Source organism: Macaca fascicularis, chromosome 19 (genome assembly GCF_037993035.2).
Source record: "Macaca fascicularis isolate 582-1 chromosome 19, T2T-MFA8v1.1".
Classification (NCBI taxonomy): domain Eukaryota; kingdom Metazoa; phylum Chordata; class Mammalia; order Primates; family Cercopithecidae; genus Macaca; species Macaca fascicularis.
Genome location: NC_088393.1, coordinates 59530503 through 59548900, shown reverse-complemented (window position 1 = coordinate 59548900; position 18398 = coordinate 59530503). Strand labels below are relative to the sequence as shown.

General features: G+C 42.7%; 1 protein-coding gene across 1 annotated transcript; it reads right to left on the bottom strand.

The window, feature by feature from the left end:
• Window positions 1-6591: 6591 nt before the first annotated feature.
• FPR2 (formyl peptide receptor 2) lies at window positions 6592-16891 on the bottom strand. Its single transcript, XM_005590141.5, has 2 exons — window positions 16839-16891; window positions 6592-8455 (listed from the first exon to the last, which is right to left on the bottom strand). Exon 2 carries the CDS (start codon window positions 8442-8444, stop codon window positions 7389-7391), a length of 1056 nt encoding a protein of 351 aa, XP_005590198.3. The 5' UTR covers window positions 8445-8455; window positions 16839-16891; the 3' UTR covers window positions 6592-7388.
• Between the last annotated feature and the right edge of the window lie 1507 nt (window positions 16892-18398).

Below are 18398 nucleotides of genomic sequence, written 5' to 3'. Positions count from 1 at the left end.
TGTACCCATTAACCATCCCCACCTCTCCCTTGACCCCTGCTACCCTCACAATTTCTGGTAACCATCCTTCTATTCTCTATATCCATGAGTTCAAATGTTTTGATTTTTAGCTCCCACAAATAAGTGAGAGCATGCAAAGTTTGTCTTTCTGTGCCTGATCCATTTCACTTAACATAATGACCTCCAGTTCCATGTACGTTGTTGCAAATGACAGAGTCTCATTATTTTTCATGGCAGAATAGTACTCCATTATGTATATGAACCATATTTTTTTGTTCATTCATCTATTGATAGACATTAGGTTACAAACTATTTTAATTTTTTTTCTACAGACAAACCCACAGTCGTGCAAAGGAATGTGTGTGTGCACAGGTATTCATTATAGCATTTTTTTTGGTAATGAGCAAAAGATCAAAAGCAATTTTAATGTTCATTCATATGTGACAGGTCAGATTAAATTTTGTTACATTCATCCAATAAAATACAATGCAAAAATTAAAAAGAATGAGGATCTTTGAGAATATAGAGACAGAAGGAACACTTTCTAACTCACGATAAATCCATAATCACCCCAATAACCAAATCCATTTAAAGACATTACAAGAAAACAAAACTACAGACCAATAACTCTCATGAACATAGATGCAAAAATTCTCAAAAACCTATTAGCAAATCAAACCCGAAAATGTCTAAACTATTATAGTCTAAGGTATAAAACAAAGTATAAAAATTATTCATGCCAGGTATGCAAGTCTAGTTCAAATTTCAAACATTAATTAATATAATCAATTACATCAACAGACTAATGAGAAAACTACATAGTTATATCAGTAGAGGCAGAAAAAGTATTTGACAAAATTCAACACCCATTCATAATTTTTAAAAATGCTCAGTAATCTGGGAATAAAGAGAAACTTCCTCAATTTGATAAATAATGCCTACAAAAGAATCCTACAGCTAACATTATACTTAACAGTGGGAAACTTGAAGCTTTTCCACTAAGGACAGGAAGAAGGCAAGGGTGTCTTCTCTCACATTGGTTTTCAGCATTGCTGAAGTCTTAGCTAATTCAATTAGAAACAAACTAAAAAGGTATGCGTATTGGAAAGGAAGAAAAAAAACCTATTTTGTTCAAAACCGACATGATCATCTATGCAGAAAATCCAAAAGAATGGACAACAAACATTCCTGGAAGTAATAAGTGATTATAGCAGGGTTGCAGAGAAAGAGATATATATATATATCACTTTCCTAGCTACCAGCAATGAGCAAATGGAATCTGAAATTAAAAACACGATACTATTTACATTCTCTCCCTCAGAAATGAAACACTGAGTACAAATCTGACAAAATATGTACAAGATCTATATGAGAAAAACTACAACAGTTTGATGAAAGAAATTATAGAAGAACTGAAGAAATTGAGAGATATTCCATGTACAGGACTAGGAAGATTCAAGATTGTCAGGATGCCAAGCTTTGGATTCAATACAATCCCAATAAAAATTCCAACAATTTGTTTTGTGAATATAACAAACTGATTCTAAAGTTGTCAGTGTTCTGGATTTTGGCCATTTCTAATAGGAGTAGGGTGGTATCTCATCGTTTTAACTTGCATTTCCCTGGAAAAATACCCAGTATAGCCAACATAATATTGAACCAGTATAGCCAACATAATATTGGACAAGAAGAGCAAAGTTGGAGGACTGACACCATCTGATTTCAAGACATACTGTAAAGCTACAGTAATCAAGACAGTGTACTACAGGCAAAAGAACAGACAAATAGATCAATGGAACTGAATAGAGAGCCCAGAAATAGACTTACATTAATATCGTCAAGTGATCTTTATCAAAGGAGCAAAGGCAATTCAGTGGAGAAAAGATAGTCTTTTCAACAAACGGTTCTGGAATGACTAGACATCCATGTGCAAAAAAGTAAATTTAGAAACAGACCTCATGTGCTTTGCTAAAATTAACTTAAAATGGATCAAAGACCTAAATGTAAAAGACAAAACTATAAAACACCTAGAAGATAACATAGGAGAAAATCTAGATGACATTTGGTTTGGCAATGACTTTGTAATTACAAAACAAAAGGCATAATTCATGAAAGAAAGAATCAAGAGGGCAGTTCTTACTAAAATTGAAAATTTCTGGCCGGGCATGGTGGCTCACACCTGTAATCCCAGCACTTTGGGAGGCTGAGGTGGGAGGATAGCTTGAGCCCAGGAATTTGAGACCAGCCTGGGTGACAAAGTGAGACCCCCATCTCTACAGAAAATAAATGATTAGCTGGGCATAGTGGTGCACACCTGTAGTCCTAGCTACTTGGGAGGAAGAAGTGGGGGGATCACTTGAGTTCATGAGATTGAGGCTGCTGTGAGCTGTGATGGTGCCACTGCATTCCAGTGTGGGTGACAGAGTAAGACTGTCTCAAAAAAAAAAAAAAAAAAAAATCTGCTCTGTGTGGGAGTATTGCAAAAGACATATCAGATGAAAGACTGTTATCCGAAATATGCAAAGAACCCCTAAAACTCAACAATAAGAACACAGAAAGCCCATTGTAAAAATGGGCCAAGCCCTTCACAGGCACCTCAAGAAAGAAGATATACAGATGCCAGGTTAACATATGAGAGGGTGATCCACATCACATATCATCAGGGAAATGCAAGTTAAAACAATGAGATACCACCCTAGTATCTTTGGCCAAAATCTACCTATTATTCGCCATTTCTACCTATCTTTGGCCATTTCTACCTATTAGAAATGGCGAAAATCCAGAACACTGACAAAACCAAATGCTGGCAAAGACATGAAACATCCTCATTCATTATTGATGGGAAGGCAAAATGATACAGCCACCTTGGAAGAGCGTTTGGCAGTTTCCCATGCAACTAAACATAGGCTTACCATACAATCCAGCAGTCATGTTCTTTGGTATTTATCCAAACAAATTATAAACTTCTGTCCACATAAAAACCTGCATGTGGATGTTTATAGCATCTTTATTTATAATTGCCCAACTGGGAAGCAACCAAGATGTTTTTCAGTAGGTGAATGGATATATAAATGATGGTTCATCCAGAGAGTGGACATTATTCAATTCTAAAAAGAAATGAGCTATCAGTCTATGAAAAGATATGGAGGAAACCAAATGCATCCTAACTAAATGAGAGATGCCAATCGTAAAAGGCTACATAATGCATGATTTCTACTATATGACATCCGGGAACAGGAAAAAACTATAAACACAAAGAAAATATCAGTGGTTTCCCGGGGATGGGGAGGAGGGAGGGGTGAATAGGCAGAGCACAGAGGATTTTTAGGGCAATGAAATGAGTCTGTATGGTACTGCAATGGTGAATACAGGTCATTATACATTTGTCCAAACCCACTGTATTAGTCTGTTTTCATACTGCTATAAAGAACTGCCTGAGACTGGGTAATTGAGAAAGGAAAGAGGTTTAATTGACTCAGAGTTCAGCATGGCTGGGGAGGCCCTCAGGAAACTTGCAATCATGGCAGAAGGCGAAGGGGAAAGAAGCCACCTTCTTCACAAGACAGCAGGAAGCAGAATTGCCCAGTGAAGGGGGAAGAGCCCCTTATAAAACCATCAAGATCTCATGAGAACTCAGTCACTACCACAAGACCATCATGAAACTGCCCCAGTAATTCAATTACCTCCACCTGGTGTCTTCTTTGACACGTGGGGATGATGAGGATTACAATTCAAGATGAGATCTGGGTGGGGATGGAAAGCCTAACCATATCACCCACTGAATGTAAAACACCAAGAATGAACCCTAATGGAAACTGTGGGCTTTGGATTAATGATGTATCTATGTAGGTCTAGCAACTGTGAGAAATGTATTACTGTGGTGGGGGATGTTGATAATGAGAGGAGTTGTGCATGCGTGGAGGCAGTGGGTTTATGGGAAATCTCTGTATTTTCTTCCCAATTTGCTGTGAAGCTAAAATTGCCCTAAAAAATAAACTCTAGGCCAGGCACGGTGGCTCATGCCTATAATCCTAGCACTTTAGGAGGGCAAGACGGGAGGATTGCTTGAGCTCAGGAGTTCAAGACCAGCCTGGGTGACTTGGTGAAACCCTGTCTTTACAAAAAATACAAAAATTAGCTGGGGATGGTGGCACAAGCCTGCAATCTCAGCTACTCAAGAGGCTGAGGTGGGAGAACCACCTAAGCCTGGGAAGTCAAGGCTGCAATGAGCCGTCACTCCAGCCTAGGTGACAGAGTGAAACCCTGTCTCAATCAATCAACCAATCAATCAATAAACACTCTGCTAATAAAATAATGAGGCAGCCCCTTATGTACCAATATGATACTATTTTTGTATCTTATTGCTTGGAATTTACCCACATCTGACTGGAAGGATGACTGAGAAAATGAGTATTTTAGCTAAATGAATTGCTGCCCACATTTGTTAATAAAGTAGGGGGAAGAATATTGGGTAGGCAGCTGGCAGTCTCCAGGGGAGCTTACACCTTTGGGTACTCAACATTCTCTACACTCTTCTCCCCAAACAGAAAAAGTGCTCTTGTTCTTCCTATGGGCACTATCCCCAGAGTTTTATTTTGGACTTCCAGATTCAAGCAAGTCTAGAAATGTTTATTGGTGGCGAATGTCCCATAAACACCAAGAATCCTCAGCTTCTGAAGACCCCAATATTCAAGGGTGCAATGGGAACTGAGAATCCACAGTGACAACTTCCAGTGAAGAAAAGAAAAATGGGGAGGATGCAGCAGGCCCTGTTCCACTGCAATTAACCAAGGCCAGTAGGAAGGAAAGTAAGACTCCTCTCTCCTGGCAGTGGAGGAAGGCTGTTAATTAGCCAATCCAGAAGCCCTAATTCTCCTGTCTCAAGGTCATAGGCTGTGCTTGGTTCCTGGTTTTTCCTTCTTGCATTTTCTCCTTGTTCCTTATTTTCTTTGGCCACAACTTAGTTGGGCATTAAAGGGTATACTTTTCTTAGGAACTGGAAAGCATTTATAGGAGTCAAGAATGCAAATGAAAGCCGGGCGCGGTGGCTCAAGCCTGTAATCCTAGCACTTTGGGAGGCCGAGACGGACGCATTACAAGGTCAGGAGATCGAGACCATCCTGGCTAAAACGGTGAAACCCCATCTCTACTAAAAAATACAAAAAACTAGCCGGGCGAGGTGGCAGGCGCCTGTAGTCCCAGCTACTCGGGAGGCTGAGGCAGGAGAATGGCGTGAACCCGGGAGGCGGAGCTTGCAGTGAGCCGAGATCCGGCCACTGCACTCCAGCCTGGGCGGCAGAGCGAGACTCCGTCTCAAAAAAAAAAAAGAATGCAAATGAACTAAGTAAACTCTGCTTTGGAAATGTTGGAAATGCAAATAACTTTAATGGAAACAGGAGGGAAAACGAGAGGAAATGTGACTGAGTAAAAACAGTGGAGTGAGTGAGGACGCTGATAACAGGACTGCCTCATATTCGCATGGAGTTGTGTCTTTTGTTAGCGCATCCGGAAGGTATGTTCCGCACTGAAGGACCATTTCTAAGTGGTTATTTCCTGAAAGCAAAGTAAAGGGCTGAGTACTCTTGTGGGTTGATTTATTTCAAAACAAAGGCATGAGGCAACAGTTAGCCACGGTACTTTCCTTAAAGCAGAAGCTCAAAACCAGAAATTCATAAAAAAGTAAACCACATGAGAATTTCTAAATATTGTGTGCTTGAGGATGGGTGTTTACTGGACATGGTCTGGTTCGTGTAATGAGGATTGGAGATAATTTTGATTTGATATGAAAAGCTCTCACTTGACACCTAGGTGATACTATTGTTTATTGATTCATTTATTCAATGAATATTTAATGAATGTCTATTACGTATCAGACAGTATTTTACACATAGAGGATGAGGTTCAATCAGCAAACCATACACACCAAAATCCCTGACTTCAGAGAGCTTACATTTTCATTGTTTAAAAGAAATCATACCTCCAAAGGCTGTGCTCTAGGATAATAACAAGAAGAAGAAGAACAAAAATCAGAAATCAATAAATAAATAAAAGAAAGCATTTCAAGTTTCATGCTTTTTTTTTTTTCAGACAAAGTCTCACTCTTGTTCCCCAGGCTGGAGTGCAATGGCACGATCTTGGCTCACTGCAACCTCCACCTCCCGGGTTTAAACAATTCTCCTGCCTCAGCCTCCCAAGTAGCTGGAATTACAGGTGTGTACCACCATGCCTGGCTAATTTTTGTATTTTAAGTAGAACCGGGGTTTTACCATGGTGGCCAGGCTGGTCTCGAACTCCTGACCTCAGGTGATCCGCCTGCCTCAGCCTCCCAAAGTGCTGGGATTACAGGCATGAGCCACCGCGCCCGGCCAAGTTTCATACTGTTTTATAACTTTTAAACAGTTATTATACTATTTCATGCTGATGAGTTTGACAGTTTGAATGAAATGGCCAAATTCCTTAAAACTCACAGTTTACCAAAACTGACAGATAGGAAAAAACAAAAAAACAGAAGAGTCTAATGACTGTTAAAGAAAACAAACCTGTTATTAAAAATCTTCCCAGAAAGAAAACACAAGACCAAGTTGGCTTCACTGGTGAGTTTTTCTGAATATTTAATGAAGACATAACATCAGAAAACAGAATCAGAGGAATTACTTCTCAATTCCTTTTAAGAGACCATTACAAGTTTGATGTAAAACTTAGCAAGGATAGTAGAAAAAGTGAAATAACAGAACCATTTTTATATAAACATAAACACAGAAATTCTAACCAACTCTTGTGAGATATAAATATTTAAAGTATATCAGGACTAAGTGTGGTTTATTCCAGGAATTCAAGAGTAGTTTAACATTCAGAACTTAATGAACATTATTTATGATGATTTACATAAAAGAAGAAGAAGAATATGACCAACTTAATACATGTAGAAAATGCATTTGATAAAATGCAACGTCCATTCATGATGTAAGACAAAGAAACAGAAAACTCTTAGCAAACTAAAAATAGAAGAAAACTTCCATAGTCTGATTTTTTAAAATAGCTATAAAAAAAACCCTACAGCAAACATTCTACTTTGTACTTTAAAGTCTTCCCCTTATTATGAGCTATCTCATCTAAGTCTTACAAATCCCCACCACTCTTTCTCTTCTCTTTCCCACCTCCACTTACCTGGGTATAGGCAGAAGTCAAAAAAACCAAAAATAACACTAATATTATAGTAGCCTGACTGTCTATTTCTTAGCCCCAAATCGGGGACACAAAAGCATTTTTCCTGAATAAATACTTGAACTGTGCATCCTTGAATGCCTCAATATGACTCAAAGGTAGATCAAGCTGGAACTGGCATTAGGGTAGGATCAACAGAACTCAAAATAACCCTGACCCCATCCTCACATTGCCTGTAACTCAGTCTCTGCAGGAGGTGAAGCAGAACTGGCAGCCGTGTCATTGGTTGGGGCTGAGTCCTCAGACAGGGCCCTCTCCAGACTGGTGGGCAGGGAGTGGATCAGTCTCTCTCGGAAGTCCTGGCCCACAAAGACATACAGCATGGGGTTGAGGCAGCTGTTGAAGAAGGCGAGGGAGCTCGTTGGGTTAACCAGGATATTAATGATTTTGTACTTGCCCTCGAACAATATCTCTTTGAGCCAAATGGTGCTCAGAAGGGCAACCAGTTGAAAGGGGAACCAACAAATGAAGAAAGAAGCCACCACAGCAGTGAGGACCCGTAAGGGACGGCTGGATTTAATCATGCCCTTTTTGTGGATCTTGGCTGCAATGAGCCCATAGCAGATGGCAACAATGGACATCGGCATGCTAAAGCCAATGACAAACCGGATAATCCCTCTGGCTGTCAGCATGGTAATGGCTACATTCTTCCTCTTCTCAGGGGTGTCACCCCAGGATGCAAAGTTGAAAGTACAGTACGTGTCCCCATTTGGAATAGTTACTGTAGTCAAAAAGAGGAAAACTGGCAAGGTAAGGACTAGGGCAAGAATCCAAGGTCCGATGATCACCTTCATGGCCAGACTCACGGTGCGGTGGTTCTGGGCCCAGACTGGATGCAGGACACAAATGCAGCGGTCCAGTGCAATGAAACCAATCAAGAAGACACTTCCAAAGAGGTTGATGTCCACCACGATGTGAATTAACTTACACAGGAACCAGCCAAAAGGCCATTTTTCTCCCATGGCCATAGAGACAATGAGGAATGGTAATGTGGCCGTGAAAGAAAAGTCAGCCAGGGCCAGGTTCAGGTAACAGATGGTGGTGACTGTGCGTGTCATCCGGAATCCAGCCACCCAGATCACAAGCCCATTGCCCAGGACCCCGAGGACAAAGGTGACCCCAAGCACCACCAATGGGAGGATCTGCAGAACAGTGTAGCCAGCAGACTCATAGGACGCTTCTTCATGCTCATTCAGAGGAGTGGAGAGGTTGGTTTCCATCTTGCCCGCACCTGAAACATTCCAACAATGGCCATTTCTCAGCTGTGGAACCATCTTACAGCATCTGTATTTATAGCTCACATCAACTTCCACTAAATCTCCCACTCCTGCCAGGAGACCCACTCTATCTACTAAGCCTTGTTGACAATGGTGCTATGGAATTGGCATTCTCTTGGATGCTCCTTTGGGAAGGGATAGTCCTCCATATTCCCATCATTATCAATATGCACTTCACTTATCGGGCTGATCACTTCACCAAGAGGATTACAAGGCTCTGTCCACTAGCAAAAATACTGATCTTATGTTGTACGGACAACGGAAAATCGAGCATAGGCAGCCTCAGCATTGTGAGGAAGGCGTAAGACTCAGAGTCAGAAGGTTCACATCTGTGTCTCCCATCACTCAATGCAAACATGCTGGCAAGCTCTGCAACCTCTTTCAGCCCCAGGTTCTTCCAGTTTCCCAACTCCTGACCCTCACAGATGTGAGAACCCTTGACCTATTGCTTCGCTAGTACTCAAGATAAAGTTGAAGGGTTTAGCTTGAGGTTATTGTTGAAGAGAATCTTGAGAAGTCACTGGTAATATGTAGTAGTATGTTATATCCTGAGGATTCTGCACTAGAGGAAGTCAGCAAAGAGAGTTCTATCTCTACTTTCTACCCTCTGCTTTTTCCTGTCCCTGCTTGATGTGGAGCTCATCTCTGTTTGGAATGCAAATAATCAGTACCGATTTGTATAGCTTTGGTGTCTGTGGGATACAGACTATGAGAATAATAAGCCATATTAATACTTGTAATAGAGACTATGCATTGTGTTAATTACTACATATGGGATCCAGTTTGGCTTACGTAATAGCTGTGTAATATTCATTACTTCTAGTTTTCATTAGAAGAAATTAAAGCTCAGGGCAATTGTGAAATGTGTTGAAGGTCACTTAGGTAGTAGATAATAGATTAAGGACTTCAGTTCAGCTTGGTCTGACTTCCAAACCCTTACTCTTGACAGATATTGCTGGTTGCCCACCCAGCAACTGTTCCCCATTCTTCTCTGCCCAAAAAACCACAATCGTGTGTTTAGTTACTCACCCTGAAGAGAAGGTGTCCTTTCTCCATGTTGGGAGTAAATCTTGACTAGTTTAATTAGCACTAACGAGAATTCCTTTTACTTTGCAAGGGATTGCATTAGCAGTGGACATGTGACTGAGTTGTGGACAATAACATTGTAAGAATATAACCTGCAGAACTTCTCAGATCAAGTTTTGTTGTTTTTTTTTTTTCTTTTAAGAACAAAAATCCAAAACATGTAGTGCCTGCCTCTAGTCCGGGTCACATCTGTAATTTTTGTATCCAATTCAACACAAAGTCCCATGCCACTTGAGCACATTTTCTTGTTTTTTTTTTTTTTGTTTTTTTTTTCCTTGAAACAGAGTCTCGATCTCCTGACCTCGTGATCTGCCCACCTCGGCCTCCCAAAGTGCTGGGATTACAGGCGTGAGCCACCGCGCCCAGCCCACTTGAGCACATTTTCTTATGCTGTGGTCTGTGGACTTTACCAGAAACATCCAGGCTGCCTGTTAAAATTGTATTCATTATCCTTAGCAAACTAATACAGGAACAGAAAACCAAATACCACATGTTCTCACTTATAAATGAGAGGTAAATGATGAGAACACATGGACGCAAAGAGGAAAACACTGGGGCCTACCAGAAGGTGGAGGGTGGGAAGAGGGACAGGATCAGGAAAAATAAGTGGTGGGTATTAGGCTTAATACCTCAGTGATGAAATAATCTGTACAATAAACCACCAGGATACAAGTTTACCTATATAACAAACCTGCACATAAACCCCTGAACTTACAATGAAAATGAAAAACAATTATATCCATAAATCTCACTCTAGAATCTGTTTGTGTAAAAGTCAGGATGATTTATTATGGCCATGAGAATTTGAGAATCATCTCAGACTGGGCTATTCAGCATCTTTAAGAGAAATAGCAATTCCCTAGCACTTGTTCATATCTAATGCTCATAACATTGTGAAACAGCCGTCACATCCGAGGGAATTCGTGGCCTGGGGACTCCTGTAGTTTTTCAGCATCATGCCCAGCCAGTCAGTGGAGGCAGCAAGATATGGAAACCAAGATGAACAACTCCAGAGCCACTGCCTTTGCATACGGAAGTCCTGCCTTTGAAAGGGGTCCCCCAAGATTACTAGGATAGGGCTATGCCCCAGTCTGATGATTTTTAGCCTTCTTCCTTTCACTGATTTCCTTCTTTTCCTCCTGCTATTATCAGTGAGTTTCACTGAGGTCTTCTTCCATGGGACATTATTTAATGTAGCTCAGGGTTTCTCAACCTTGGCACCATTGACATGTGGGTCTGGGTAATTCTTTGTTGTGGCGGACCGTTCTGGACACAGTAGGATGTTTAGCAGCACCCCTGGCCTCTATCCACAGATACCAGTAGCAACTCCTTCTCCAGAAATGACAATCAACAGGTTCCATAAACATTGTCAAAGGTCCCCTCAGAGGCAAAGTCACCCCCAACTGAGAGTCACTGTTATAAAGAATACTGGGCTCGGCCGGGTGCAGTGGCTCACGCCAGTAACCCCAACACTTTGGGAGGCCAAGAAAGGCGGATTGCCTGAGGTCAGGAGTTCCAGACCACCCTGGGAAATATGGTGAAGCCCCGTCTCTACTGAAAATACAAAAAATTAGCCGGGCCTGGTGGCTCGCGCCTGTAGTCCCAGCTACTTGGGAGGCTGAGGCAGGAGAATTGCTTGAACCCGGGAGGCGGAGGTTGCAGTGAGCCGTGCCACTGCACTCCAGCCTGGGAGACAGAGCGAGACTCTGTCTTAAAAAAAAAAAAATACTGGACTCTGGAGTCAGCTAGATCTCTCTTCTAATCTCATCTGTGATGTCTCCTCACTATGAGTTCTTAGTGATATCTCTTTAAGCCTCAGTTTTCTGCTCTGCAGAACGAGGACAATTTTATGGTGAAGTCTAACTTTCGGGTGAAGATTAAGTGAGAATAGACATGGAAATCTTTTAGGCTAGACTGAGTACATCTATGACAAATGGGAACTCTTGGCCCTCACCAGGCTGTGTGCTGTGTCCTGGGGCTCAATCCATTATGAAGCTCAAGGTCAGGACAAGAACGATGCTCAGAGCAATAGTTGCTTCTACGTATGAACATTACCCACATGCCAAGAGCTCCTTTAGCCCTAACGACGCCTCTCACAGGATGTGTGGATGGGCTGTGTTAATATTTGTAAGCACTGAGCACACCCTGAGACACGGTGAATATTGACTAATCTTAGTGATATTAGGTTGGTGCAAAAGTAACTGCGGCTTTTGCCATTGAAAATAATAGCAAAAACAGCAATTACTTTTGCAGCAACCTAATAATTAGTATAACCATTGTACAGACAAGGAAGTTAAGATGGGCTTAGATGGGCTATGTTAATTGTTCAACGTTCCCAGGTAGAAAGAGGTAGAGCCAGAATTGGAGCTCAGCCAGATTGATTACAACAGAATTGTGCTGTTAACCCTTTTCCACCCCATAGTTCCTCAACAGACTCAGATTTTCTCTATCCACCCTCCAAACATTCTATGAGGCACTTAGAAGACATGATCTATCCATAATCTCAAATTCATTTTAAAATGTTGATACAGGCTGGGCATGGTGGCTCACACCTGTAATCCTAGCACTTTGGGAGGCCAAGACAGGTGGATCACTTGAGGTCACGAGTTCGAAACCAGCCTGGCCAACATGGTGAAACCCTGTCTCTACTAAAAATATGAAAATTAGCTGGGCATGGTGGCGGTTGCCTATAATCCCAGCTACTTGGGGGGCTGAGGCAGGAGAATCACTTGAGTCCGGGAGGTAGAGGTTGCAGTGAGCCCAGATTGTGCCACTGTACTCCAGCCTGGGCAAAAGAGCGAGACTCCGTCTCAAAACAACAACAACAAAAAATGTTGATACAACAAGGAAGGATGATTATGAAATGACAGGTGGGGACAGATTAACAAGGCAAAAATTGCAAAGTTTTGGGTCCACCCTAGTTGTAACATAAGGAGAAGAACCGTGAACCACAGGTGATACCTGTACTGATTATGAGGGCTACTATTTGGTGAGTCCTTAATATGTGCCAGTCACTGTATATTTTATCATCTCTGATTACAACATCCTTGCTTTGGGACAAGTGCCGTCCTTGCATAATATGTAGGAAAGTACAGCTCAGAGAGGGGAAGTGACTTGCACGATTATTGAGGGTTGCAATTGAATTTATGACCATAGATGTCAAATGAAAACTCAGCAGTTCCTCATTAGGTTACTCTACTTCTCCAGTGCGCTTGCTATCCCACACCTTAATTATTTCAGTCCTGCTTTCTCCAAAAAATACCTCATTTACTGAGTTTTTCCCACTCCCAGCAGATGCCGTTGACTGACATAATGAGAAAATGGTAATAACTAGATGTGAAATTTTCAACCTTTTCTCCCCTGACCCTCAGTCTACCTGCCTCTGTCACTGTGAATAAAGACTTCTTGTTCTTTCCAATAATTTCCCTCCCTACATGGGCCGGGGATGCCCTCTCACCTTCCCACAAACCTTCCCCCTGCATTTGTCCTTTCCATTTTCTGCCAAAACCAAACCCTCAAGATTTTATTTCTACTAGATCATTCTCACTATGACATAAACATTATCCTATCCCCTCCCTATAAAAAGAAACTATTCTTGGCTGGGTGCAGTGGCTCACACCTGTGATCCCACCATTTAGGGAGGTTGAGGCGAGTGGATCACTTGAGGCCAGGAGTTTGAGACCAGACTGGCCAACATGGTGAAATCCCATCTCTACTAAAAATACAAAAATTAGCCGGGTGTGGTGGCGCACACTTGTAATCCCAGCTATTTGGGAGGCTGAGGCAGGAAGACCTCTTGAACCCTTGAAGGTGGAAGTTGCAGTGAGCTGAGATCGCACCACTGCCCTCCAGCATGGGCGACAGTGAGTCTGTCTCAAAAACAAACAAACAAATAAAACAAAACAAAACAAAAACAAAAACCACCCCCAAAAAACAACTGTTGGGAGCAAGCCCCCCCCAAAAACTGGCCATAAACAAAATCTCTGCAGCACTATGGCATGTCCATAATGGCCCTAATGCCCAAGCTGGAAAGTTGTGGGTTTATGGGAATGAGGACAAGGAACACCTGGCCCCCGTAGGGCGGAAAACCGTTTAAGGCATTCTTAAGCCACAAGCAATTAGCATGAGCGAACTGTGTCTTAACGGGGTGTTCCTGCTGCAGTTAACTAGCCCAACCTATTCATTTAATTCAGCCCATCCCTTCGTTTCCCATAAGGGATACTTTTAGTTAATTTAGTATCTATAGAAACAATGCTAATGACTGGTTTGCTGTTAATAAATATGTGAGTAAATCTCTGCTCGGGGCTCTCAGCTCTGAAGGCTGTGAGACCCCTGATTCCCTACTTCACACCTCTATACTTCTGTGTGTGTGTCTTTAATTCCTCTAGCGCTGCTGGGTTAGGATCTCCCCGACCAAGCTGGTCTCGGCAAACAACCAAAAAGATCCTTGGACTATATTCCTCTCCGGTGTTAACCCTATTTCTCCTAAGAGAATTCTTTCTGTGAAAAGAATTTGCAGCCAGATTTTGGAAGGAGTTGTCTGTGTTTGCTCCCTTAGACTCCTTGCTTCACTTTTTCTCCTGAATCCAGTCTGTATTGACTCCAGTCCTTAGCACTGACCCATGGTGCATTTTCCTGAGGATGCTTATGACCTCAAGGCTGCAAATGCAGTGGCTGCAAATCCATCTTGGTTCTTATCTCAATATCTTCGTGATGTAGAACCCATTGGATCTCTTCCTTCTCCTTAAATCACGTTTTTCCTGTGCCATGAGATGATAAATGTACACACAACACACTTTCACTTGCCTTTAAATCTCAGTTGGCCATCTCTTTTCAGTCCCCTTTGCTAGTATTTTCTGCTCTAAGTTTGACTCTAAATTTAGGAGTAGCCTGCAGCTTTTACTTGTTCCCCACCTCTTTTATCTCTATATAGTCTTTCTACAGGTGATGTTATCCAGTTTCAGGGCTTAAAATATCATGCTGTCTTTTCATCTAAATTATCAGCCTTGGCTTCTCTCTGGTGCTCCAGTCTGATATAACCTCTCCCCACAGGAGTCCCGTAGACACTCCAAACCTAACGTGGCTCAACCAAACAGTTGATTGTCTCATCCTCCCAAACCTGCCACTCTTCTAATATTTTGTGTCTATTTGAGTTTAAACATTCAGTTGTTAAAGCTTCCAAACTAGAACTTATCTTTCATTTTCCTTTCTCTCACCACAATGCCATCCAAGTCCTATTAATTTTATCTGCAGAACCTGCTGAATGCACAACCAGAGCCATCTCCATCTCCACAACCTGTGTCCATGGTCCTGTCAGGCAGGAATGTTTGCACCAACTTTGCAAATAGCTTGTTCCTGGTCCTGCTTTTCCCTGCCCTACAATCCAATCTCCAGAAGAAAACCAAATGAGCTTTTTAAAAGTTCAGAAAGGGCCAGGCACAGTGGCTCACTCCTGTAATCCCAGCACTTTGGGAGTTCGAGGCAGGCGGGTCACCGGAGGTCGGGAGTTCGAGACCAACCTGGCCAACATGAAGAAACCCCATCTCTACTAAAAATACAAAAGTAACCGGGCGTGGTAGCACATGCCTGTAATTCCAGCTGCTTGGAGGCTGAGGCAGGAGAATCGCTTGCACGAGGGAGGCGGAGATTTCAGTGAGCCCAGATTGCGCCATTGCACTCTAGCTTGGGCAAAAAGAGCAAAACTCTGTCTCAAAAAGAAAAAAAAAAAAAAAAAACGCCCAATAAGGGCCAGCATGGTGACATGCCTCCCAGAACTTTGGGAGGCCAAGGTGGGTGGATCACCTGAGGTCAGGGGTTCGAAACCAACCTGCCCAACATGATGAAACCCCAACATGATGAAACCCCAACATGATGAAACCCCATCTCTACTAAAAATACAAAAAGTAGCTGGGCGTGATGGTGGGAGCCTGTAATCCCAGGTACTCGGGAGGCTGAGGCAGGAGAATCGCTTGACCCTGAGAGGCAGAGTTTGCAGTGAGCCGAGATTGCACTACTGCACTTCAGCCTGGACGACAGAGCAGACTCTGTCTCAAAAAAAAAAAAAAGTCCAATAAAATGGTGATGTTATTTTTTCTTTCTTTTTTTTTTTTTGAGATGGAGTCTCGCTCTGTCGCCCAGGCTGGAGTGCAGCAGCCGGATCTCAGCTCACTGCAAGCTCTGCCTCCCAGGTTCACGCCATTCTCCTGCCTCAGCCTCCCAAGTAGCTGGGACTACAGGCGCCGCCACCTCGCCCGGCTAGTTTTTTGTGTTTTTTAGTAGAGACAGGGTTTCACCATGTTAGCCAGGATGGTCTCGATCTCCTGACCTCGTGATGCGCCCGTCTCGGCCTCCCAAAGTGCTGGGATTACAGGCTTGAGCCACCGCGCCCGGCCTGTGATGTTATTTTCAACACCTTCCAATGGCTTCCAAACTTCTAACTTACCCTTATCTTAAGTTCCCTCAAGCACCCCTGGACCTGCCCTGTGCATCCCTCAGATCTCATCTCTGCACTCTCGTGGGGCACACTGTGCTCCACCCACAGCAGACTCTGATTCCTTGAACATGTGACTCATTGTCATCTCAGGGCTTCTGCCTTCTCTGTTCCTTCTGCCTACCATGCTCTTCCTCTTAAGCTTCTCACACCTGGCTCCTTCACATGTTTATTTATTTATCTTTGAGGTAGAGTTTCACTCTTCTCGCCCAGGCTGAAGTGCAATGGCGCAATCTTGGCTCACTGCAACCTCCGCCTCCTGGATTCAAGCGATTCTCCTGCCTCAGCCTCCTGAGTAGCTGGGATTACAGGCTCCCACCACTACGCCCGGCTATTTTTTGTTGTTGTCGTTTTCTGTATTTTTAGTAGAGACGGGGTAATGCAAGCCCTAAATGCTAGCCACACACGTGACTTACAACTTTCTAGTAGCCATATTAAAAAAATAAAATCACTGGGGGAAATTAATTATAATAATATGTTTCATTTAACCCCACAAATAAAAAAAAATCATTGGAACATGTAACCAAAATTAAAGTTATTAACGAGGTAAGTTGTATTATTTTGATCATACTAGTGATTAAACTGCACTAAGTATATTTCACACCTAAGCACATTTCAGATCAAGATAGAAACATAAGCACTCAAAAGTTGCCTGCGGCAAGTGGATACTCCATTAAAGGCACTGCTCTAGAATTTAGGAGGTGTTTGCCAGAGAACAGGAGTTCCAACGATAAATTTTAAATTGTCAGTCCCCAACTTACCAGCAGCTAAGCTCCTCTTCCTGTGTGTTTCTTGGCTTCCTGTGGAGTAACACAAGCTCTAAGGGCTTTTACAGAGACTACTGAATGACGGGGGAGGGACAATGGAGCTGGAACCAATCCCCTAACAGAAACTCAGGATATCTTATAATTTTCAGAAGACACCTTGGGTATGTTGTTAGTGGAATCTTCTTGGAAACCTATGTGTCTGAATGTTCCTTCATCTCTAGCTTTCTGTGAGAGACTAGAGTTAATGCTTCCAAATGTCAAGGGTCAAGGAACCTGAATGTCCAGCCCTTCCTTCTTCAGTTTCACGAAAATGAAAGAAACAATTACTGAAGTGAGAAGAGTTTCAGCCATGTATTAAAGCCCAAATATGATAGTTAAGTCAAACTCAATTCTCGACTTATGCAGTCCTTCTGGCATCAAATGTGTGGGTCTGTTCCATATCAAGCAATTCTCCAATTCTCTGGGGACGCCACTGGGTATCTCACAATTCAATTCAGCTCTGACGCTGTCCACCTGGAGTTAGTGTCAGATCCCACAAGTTAAAGGGTTTACTCTCCCAAGACTGTCCTCACTTCAGACACCAATTCAAGTCCCAGGTGGCCACCTGTACTTCTGACTGACTGGCTGTAAATCGGGGGTGGGGGGATGTTTATAACCCCTTCCTCTGTTTTGATAATTTGTTAGAATGGCTCACAGAACTAAAGAAGGCACATTACTGGCCGGGCGCTGTGGCTGTCACCTGTAATCCTAGCACTTTGGGAGGCCGAGGTGGGTGGATCACTTGAGGTCAGGAGTTCAAAACCATCCTGGCCAACATGGTGAAACCCCACCTCTACTAAAAATACAAAAAAAAAGTTAGCTGGGCATGGTGGTAGGCACCTGTAATCCCAACTACTTGGGAGGCTGAGGCGGCAGAATCACTTGAACCCGGGAGGCAGAGGTTACAGTGAGCCGAGATTGCGCCACTGAAATCCAGCCTGGGCGACAGAGCGAGACTCCGTCCAAAAAAAAGAAAAGAAGGCGCATAACCTACAGTTACTCATTTGCTCTCAATGGAGTTCACATATCAAGAAATAGGAGGTGGTAGGTATTGTATAGGTGCAGGTCTCTAAAGAGGTGCTTCCTTGCTGGCTGCTGGAGACATAGAGATCAATCAGGCATGGGCTCTGCGGACCACCTGAATAGAGGGGTGAGAATGCAGTGCTTAGTTACAATAGGGTGGGAGTATGTAGTGATAGGCAGATGCCTGGCTCCTTGTGGGATCCCCTAAAAAGGAACAACTAACTCAGATTCACGGATCTAGAGTCAATATCCGGAGGAGGGAACATCTAGGCTGAGTGTTAAAGACTCAGATAAAGGAGAAAAAATAATGCATTCTAGTCAGAGGGGAGTAAAAACACCCAGGAAAGGGGTCACAAAGAAGCAGGTTACTTTTCGTTACTGGAGCAGAGATGATGAGAGAGACAGCAATGAGCATTAAGTTTGTAATTAAAATTGCAGAGGCAATTTCTTGGATGGTCTTGAATGCTACAAAAAGAACTTGGAATTTCTCTT

What these genes read in the sequence shown, in the direction of transcription:
- FPR2 (XM_005590141.5), bottom strand. Translation starts at nt 8,444, where the DNA reads ATGGAAACCAACCTCTCCACTCCTCTGAATGAGCATGAAGAAGCGTCC.